At 42.8% G+C, this 8,443-nt stretch overlaps 1 protein-coding gene across 1 annotated transcript; it reads right to left on the bottom strand.

Moving 5' to 3' along the window:
* Positions 1–3,028: 3,028 nt before the first annotated feature.
* LOC133469390 (G-protein coupled receptor 26-like) lies at positions 3,029–6,222 on the bottom strand. Its single transcript, XM_061756396.1, has 3 exons — positions 5,134–6,222; positions 4,603–4,716; positions 3,029–4,336 (listed from the first exon to the last, which is right to left on the bottom strand). Exons 1-3 carry the CDS (start codon positions 5,805–5,807, stop codon positions 4,105–4,107), a joined length of 1,020 nt encoding a protein of 339 aa, XP_061612380.1. The 5' UTR covers positions 5,808–6,222; the 3' UTR covers positions 3,029–4,104.
* Between the last annotated feature and the right edge of the window lie 2,221 nt (positions 6,223–8,443).

The following is an 8,443-nucleotide window of genomic DNA, read 5'->3' as shown; positions in this document are numbered from 1 at the left end:
CTGTTCAAACACCACGTTTTGTGATGATAATAATAATAATAATTTTAAGAAAAAAGAGACCAATATAAATAATAATTAAAAAAACACAACAACGAGCATGCTTCACTGTAGTTATGGTGTTCTTTTGGTGATAAGCAGTGTTGTGTTCGTGCCAAATATGCCTTGGATTTTAGTTTTAAATAATGTTTTTTTAAATCTATTTTTTTATTAATAAATGTAGACTTTGTTTAGCATAATATTTTATTATTTCATACTGAGAGCTGCCAATATTTTAAGATAACTTACAAACTAAATGGGCGGAACGTTGGGCGACTGGTTAGAGCGTCTGCCTCACAGTTCTGAAGAGCGGCGTTCAATCCCCGGCCGCACCTGTGTGGAGTTTGCACGTTCTCCCCGTGCTTGCGTGGCTTTTCTCCGGGCACTCCGGTTTCCTCCCACATCCCAAAAGCATGCATGGTAGGTTAATTGACAACTCTAAATTGCCCGTAGGTGTGAATGTGAGTGCAAATGGCTGTTTTTTTATATGTGCCCTGCGATTGGCTGGTAACCAGTTCAGGGTGTACCCCGCCTCCTGCCCGATGATACCGGAAAATGCATGTATGGATGGATGGATGGACAAACTAAATGTGTGCACCATGTTAAACCCTATTATAAATGAACAAAAATACCCTGATAAAGTAATTAAAATAAATGTATGAAAATCTGTTTAAAAATTCAAAGCATTACAAATTCGTTGAAAATAAAGTCTTTTTTATATGCATTTATTTTTAAATACTTTATACATTTATTTTAATTCATTTGAAATGTTTTTGGTATTTTCATGAATGTATTTTTTTTTAGTTTTTTAATCATTTTCTATAAAAATGTGTATTAAGTATTTATTAATTTACTATATTGTTATTATTATCTTTTTTTTTATTTTGTCACTGCCAATGTTTTTCTCCCTTCATTGCTCGCGAACTAAATGTGTGCCACATTGTCTTCTATTTAATTAATGACAACAGCATCAGGATGCTATTATGTTTACACTTTAATGATGGAGGACACAAAATCTGAACCCGCCATCATGTTCTCCAGCCGCATTACAATTGTGGTAAGCACACACTTTGTCATCATTATCATCAATATCACATTATCATCATTATGTGCAACATTTCGCTGTGAAGGTTTAGAACAGAAGGGGTCGGGAGAGGGGTCCTACCAACAGAGCTTATTTGCATTTAAATCAGCACATACCATGACACCACAATGTACTTTATATCAAAATAGACCAAAAATACCATTTTGAAAACAACCATCAATCATGAGGTTAATAACTATGTAGTCCACGTAAAGCATCAGCCACATGGACAAATGCAGATTCTAGGTCATATACACACATGTAATAAGGCAACAGTTAACTCTTCCTATACGTTTTGAAAATACACTTGTCGTAAATTTGAAAGGAAAATAGTCTACGTCAACCATATTACAGCATTTAAGGCATGAGTTGTCTTGGTGTGTTATACGGTACTCCAAATAAACTAAGACTGTGGTTATTGATACCACCATTTTCTTAAAGTATAAAGCATCAATTCATATTTACATAAAGATGGAAAAAAAAAAACCTCACACTTTATCTAAAATTGTTAATGTTTTGTACCAAGGAGTATCGAGGCCGAAATGAAAACAAATATATTACTTTAAACTTGATTTAAACTCACTTCTCAAAACTTCAAAACTGTTTTCGTAACATTACATCTTTCTCCTTGCGCGTTGAAATTTACTTTTTCACGAAACCATGAAAAGTGTATGACTTTCACTTTTTGCAATATTACAGATTCTTTCTTTTCAAATGTTTTCGTAAAACTAACTTTTTTCATCATGTAACATTCCGACTATATCCTTCCAACATTGTATTCTTGTAACATTACGGCATTTTGGAAGGGGGGGGGATCTGAACTGTACTATTTATATTTGTTTTTTGTGTGTTCCTAATACTCCTTGGTAGATTTGTTGAAGTGGATTGCAACTACGTCATATTTGGCTCACTGGACTCATTTTGGCACTATGTTGTTGTACTGTACATTAGCCTATTACGTTGACGACTTATCGTACACTTAAGATAGTTTGCATGCTTCGTTTACGTGGAACCAAACGTCCTGGGACGCATGGACAACAAAAATGCACAAGACGAAAAATGATTGCATACAAAAAAGCAAGCGCGCTCGTTTCGGGTAAATGTGTGACTGTGGCGCAAAAAGTGAACGACGCGTGCGATTAGATCCTTTTTCGAAGCAATGAACCCGCAGTCAATAGCGGTCTAACTGCTTTAAAATGCTGCACATTTGTCATCAGATTAGCAGCGAATCACACTGATGTTGCTACAACACAACCCGTAACTCAGCGTCCACACAAACTTGCTTATGTAAGGATCATTATTGATTGATTGATAATAATGGTGATAAATCACACTGGGGAAAAAAAAAAAAATTTGGTTGCACATGATTAATTCACTGCCGGATTTAGAAGTTAAATATCAATGTCAACCGGGAGGACTAGCAGTGAATGAGTTAAAATGTGGTAAACTGATGTCATTTTTTCAAAATAATCAAATATCTTAGTTGAACACATTTCAATAATGTGTAACCGATGGACATGTTTGAATTTTTTTTTCCAGTGCAGGTGGGGAATGATCATCAGTGGCGACAACTGATGAGATATATAGTCTTGTATTGAACTGCACAACTGTCAGTTGTTAATTCAAGTTGTTAAATATTATTTCATCACAGAAGAAAAATTTGTAATTCATATGATGGTGTCCGGACAGTGAATAGTGAAAATCCACAGATAATTAATGGCCATTATGATTGCATTTAAAATAATAATAATAATAATAGTAATAAAAATAAGACTTTTTTTTTTTTTTTTTTTAACCCACGAAATTCTCGAATAAGCGGGTATAAACCAACAATGCATTTTTGGGGGTTGGTTCCCACCTAAAAAGAAAAGAAAAAAAACAATAAAAAAAAAAAAAAGGAGGGGGGGGATCATGTATTTTTTTCGAATCTGCAAATAGGTGAAGCCGCAGGAGCCCAATCGCAAGTATGCAGGGGTCCACTGTTTCTTTATTTGTATGAAACAGCTTCCTCCCTACACTTTGTTTTATTGTATTGTGCCCCTGTTTGCCAAGGCCTTTGGCCAATAGTTTGCCACCTTTAAGTGTTGTTAGTCAGTCCTCTGTTTTGTTTAGTTTTGTGTTGTGTAATACGTAAAGCGTTGTATAAATTGAATTTATTATGATTATGACTATTACCCCACACCAGGGGTCAGTGACCTTTGCGAAACGGAGAGCCAGCTTGATACACACTTCTGTAATAACACATTTGCTCTAATTAACTTTAACTACAGTATATGTTATATTCAGTAACAAATGATATTCATCTAAGTGAAGACACTGATCATGTCAATGAGTTATCACAATAATTATCAACAATGATTTCAACAAGATAGGAAAAATAACTATCAATATGCAACTGTGTATTTCTATAAATCTTTGCTAGTGTTGACATTTTCAAATGACCACTTCAACACCATTCCTAGGAAATCACAACGTCCCATCACTGCCGAGCTATTTTTAGAACAGGCCTGCATGCTACTCATGTGGTCCTAGGGGGCTGCCTGTTGGTGACCCCTGCCCTCCACCCAACAGGACAACAAAGGTCTGCATTTGGTTTTACGGATGATCTTTCTTGAAGTCTTCACCTTTGTGTCGACGAATAAAAACTACCTGAAGGCCCAGAATGAGTCCAATCAGCCCAACACAAAGCCACAGTCCGTGGAAGCATAAAATAAGCAGAATTGTAGTATACCATCCACTTGTAGAGGAATAAAAGTCTTGGTACCTGAAATAATCTGGATTAAGATTCACTGGAGTACAATTACGGGATCATGAGTGTTGAGTGCTACATACCACTCTTCTTTCAATAACTCACTGTAGTAATGTGCTGTAAGATCCAGTCCAGCTACTCTCCGACCCCACGAGGCGGTTGCGCACCCGCGCTTAATCCGCGGCGCTTCCCAAGCCGATTCCCCCCCGGATGGTCGTCACGGCAACCCCTCCGCTCACTCCGCCCTGGGCAAAGCGCCGCCTCGGCCCCCGAGGCCCCGCCCCGACTCGTTCAAGGAGCGGCTGCGTTTGAGCAGCCGGTCCACGATGTCGCCGCACGTCTTGCGGTACTGGTGGCGCAGTAGCGAGTACACGAAGGGGTCGCACGCCGCCTTGCTGTACGCCAAGCACTTGGACACCGTACCCCAGTGGGGGCTGATGGGCACCGCCGGGAACAACTCCACGATCCTGCAGCCGGGAGATGCGAGACTTGTCATTCATCTCATCGCATTTTCAACTGAAAATCAACTAAAAATCTCCAGTATAGCAATCTTACGGGGGTTCACTCTACAAATAAAATGGACTTACTTACTTAACTTACTTACAAGACCAACTATAGGGAGAGGACAGGAAGTGAGGAGAGGCTTCTTCCACACCAAACTCATCCAAGTGTGAGCCTTCTTTTGCGCACCAGGAACAGACAAGGGGATTTCCCACAAACTGTTCTTGCTCACCTCGTGATGACGTAGGGAGCGAAGCAGAGCATGAAGGTGCCGATGAAGGTGCTGATCTTCCTGGTGGCTCGTTGCCGCCGCCGCCTCTGCTCCTCCAGGCAGCGCTGTCGAACACTGAAAAGAAAAAAATAAGAATACATTTTTAAAAATTGCTTTCTTCCAAACCAAACTCATCCAAGCATGCGTTTATGCTGATGTTAATAATCAGAACATCTGGATAGCAACATTTATGCCAGTTATAATGCACTAGATGCATTGCTTAATATTTTTTTAGTTATAATAAAGCCCTAAGCGCCACCCTTCACTTCTGTAGTAGCCATCAATATGCACAGTTTCAGAAAAATGTTGCAAAGTTGATGATATAATAATTTGCATGATTGCAGCCTCCTTAGTGGAGGTAAAAAGACAAAGAAAAAAAGAACTATGAAGCTAAGAAAAAAGGGTGCTCAGATTATTTGCATGACTGAAGCTCCTTGGCAGAGCTGTTTTTTTTTTGGGGGGGGTGTTTTTGTTGAGTTGAGTTTGTTTTACCTTGGGTGGATGTCGACCAGCAGCACGAGGGTTTGCATGGTGATGACGTCTATCCTCCTGCAGTGGAAGCGGGCCACTTTGAGCACTTTGAGGTAAGTGACGCACAGCACGACGAACGACAGCAGGAAGGTGAACGAGTGGAAGAGGACCGTGAAGACCACGAACTGCGTCCGGCCGCTCGCCCGGTCCCTCGGCGCCGCCAGGGTGCAGGCGGCGTACAGGCGGTGGTAGCCCAGCCACGACAGGCAGGTGGCGGCCATGGAGAAGCCGATGGAGTGCGCCCAGGTGTAGCCCAGCACCAAGGCGGCGTCCCGGTGGCGCATCTTGGAGTGGTAGCGCAGCGGGAAGACCACCGCGACCCAGCGGTCTATGCTGAGCGCCGCCATGCTCAGCATGGAGTTGGTGGACAGGAAGGTCTCCAGGAAGCCGGCCGCCTGGCACAAGGCGTCGCCGCCCGGCTGAGCGCGGCTCGCCAGGGCGGCCAGCGTCAGCGGCATGTTGGCCACGGTGAGCAACAGGTTGCAGAAGGTCAGGTTGAGGTTGAAGAGCCCCGGAGCCTGCTTGCGGATCTCGGGGCTGTACACGAAGCAGATCAGCACCAGGACGTTGGACAGCAGCGACACCACGATGATGGCCAGCACCGAGGCGAACACCAACACCTCCGCGGGCTCCATCCTCAAATTAAACTAACGCCTGCACTTTGAGGGCGCTCATATCCGTGCGGCGGTGCTCCTCGAGCGGCCGCGGTCGTCTCCGCCACCTCCCGCCTGCACCGGTGGAGAAGCCCCCCCCCCGCCCCCCCGTCCTCTTCTCCACTACATTGCTCCAAAGACGATCAAGAGAAGGCTTCCCTGCTTCTTCTTCTTCTTCTCCTGAGAGTCAAGCAAACGCTGCGTCTATAGCGGAGGGCTTTTGTCGTCCTGTGATGCGCTTGTGGAGGCATCACCGCCCCGCACGCGCCGCGCAGTGTGTGGGCTTACTCCAGCGAAGACCCTCAGACGCAGATGCACACATTCGTACAAGGAGGGTGCGTGTGTGCAGTAAGGACCACTCCACTGCTGCAACTACCGGAGACAAATTCCTTGTGTGTTTTTGACATACTTGGCAAATAAAGATGATTCGGATTCTCATTAGGTACACCGAATCTGACCCAGTGTCAGTTTGAGCTTTGTTTTTGAAGGTCATCATACATCATACAGAGAGCTCTTTTAATATTTTGATTGCAGGGCCCTCTATTTCTGCCAATAATACTGATTACTGCTTAATTGTGCTTGATTTTCCCCTTGAGTGATTATAATGAGTAAAATACAATTTTAAAAAAACAAAACAACTACTGGGGTGGATTTACACAACATTTCAAGAGATAAAGCAGTAAAGTGATGGATACTTAATATAATCTATGCCTAAAAACCTGCAAAAGCAACAACAACAAAACTGCAAGAACGATTCAAATCACTTAGATATAGAAAATGACTTCAAATGTAAAAAGAGAGTATTCAATGAAATAATAAAATGTCAAGCAAGTAATTATGTAACTGAACAGAGGTTAAAAAAAATTGTTTGAACAACAAATAAGTTGCATCATTGGGTCTTTAAACTGTAAAAAAAAATGTAGACGCTATAATATTGTACTTTAAAAACAGACAGCAATGACGGAATGTAAGGAATGAAAAAATGTTTTGCTTCCAAATTGTGTTTCTTCAATTCAATGGACATTGTGTTGCTCCTCGTGTGCACTTCTTGGCCACCTCCAGGCCGCATAACACAGTCATATCACAACTACTCAGTAAGCTGCAGTAATATTCATCATTCTTCGCAGAGGATAAAGAATATATGCTCGTGAGGGTTGTTATATTGCCTGTCTATTTTGATAAAGTCAGTAGTAGAAATTACAGATATCTGTTTTCAGTTGTAGGGAGTAAAAGTCATGTGCTCAGAAAAATAATACTGAAACATCTGAAAAATGGACTTAAGTACAGTAACGAAGTATTTGTACTTGATTACTTTCCACCACTGGTCATACTGTGATGCACATTCGATTTTGTGTAGCTACTAGTCCATATCGCATCTCTCAGCATTTGCATTTAAACGCAAGTGGAAGCGGCATCCAATGTTTCCTGTTCCCAGGACTCCCAATATGCTAATCACGTCTGCTCCGTTGAGTTGTTCAGACATCTTCCGTTTCCCTCCTGGGAGGCGACGGATGACGCCCCCGCACTTGTGCACCACCGCCGCCACCCCGCCTCCCTCCATCACCACCACCACCGCCGCTCCACTGTGGACCTTCCTGATCAAATGCGTGGGCCTCGGCACGTGAGGAGGAGGTGGAGGAGGAGGAGGAGGACGAAGGGGATAAGTGGGTGGGGTGAGCAAGAGCGTGGGTGGGGAGTTATTGTTGTTGTGGTATACTACATGCATGCGGAAAGGTGTACGGGGAGCATTTATTCGGACTCCTCGATCACCAGCTAATGTCTGCTGTATGTACTAGTATGCGCTTTGTCCTCATTAGTAACACAATTGAGCACACTAGTAGAAAGACTATGTTAACGAGTGACGTTTTTTTTCTTTTTACTCGTTTTTGTCTTACTAGTGAGGACAAAGCCACTTGACAATATCCTTGATATCAAGCTTAAGGTCCATGTACTAGTACGCTCTTTGCCCTCACTAGTACAACTGAGCGCACTAGTAGAACAACTGTGTCTTCCTAGTAGCTCCTCCCCGATAAACAAAGCTAGACTTTCACTTGAAACGCATCGCTTCAACATACTTCCTCCGCCGAGTGCTAGTACTTGTAGTGACGCGCTGGATGTTAACTAGTAGAATTCGATAAAGTCACTAGTAGCACTTGTAGCATGCAGTTGTCAACTAGTGCAGTCTTGCCTCACTAGTAACATGTAGTTGTCCTACTAGCATGCCAAAGTTGTCCTACTAGTGAGAACAAAGAGTTTACTAGTACATGAACCTTAATCTGGATATGGAATAACTCCTCAAACGGCTTTCTGAACGCCGTGCGTGTGGACGATATTTGCTTGAAAGTGGGCTTCATCAAAATGCCATCTTGATCTTGCGTGGCTGATGCAAAGCGATGGCGGCCGCGGGGAAGTGAGGAAGCGCTCAGCCTTAGCGTAGCTTAGCTGCCACTTCTTGCATCAGCAGCTGTCCCCTCATTGCCCCCCGCCCTATTCTTGTGAAATGGTACGGTCGAGCCTGGGGGCGACTTCCTGGTTGCATCCCATCCTTTATGTTATGATGCTAGGTGGCTACATGTTAGCATTCTTCAACTCTAGTAATCCACCTAACTGAATGTCTC

Source organism: Phyllopteryx taeniolatus, chromosome 19 (genome assembly GCF_024500385.1).
Source record: "Phyllopteryx taeniolatus isolate TA_2022b chromosome 19, UOR_Ptae_1.2, whole genome shotgun sequence".
Lineage (NCBI taxonomy): Eukaryota > Metazoa > Chordata > Actinopteri > Syngnathiformes > Syngnathidae > Phyllopteryx > Phyllopteryx taeniolatus.
This window is presented reverse-complemented; position numbering and strand designations above follow the sequence as displayed.

Coding starts and splice junctions, on each gene's coding strand:
- LOC133469390 (XM_061756396.1), bottom strand. CDS start 5,807: ATGGAGCCCGCGGAGGTGTTGGTGTTCGCCTCGGTGCTGGCCATCATC. Junction 4,717..5,133: donor CTGGTCGACATCCACCCAAG/GTAAAACAAACT, acceptor TTTTCTTTTCAG/TGTTCGACAGCGCTGCCTGG. Junction 4,337..4,602: donor GCTCCCTACGTCATCACGAG/GTGAGCAAGAAC, acceptor TCCCGGCTGCAG/GATCGTGGAGTTGTTCCCGG.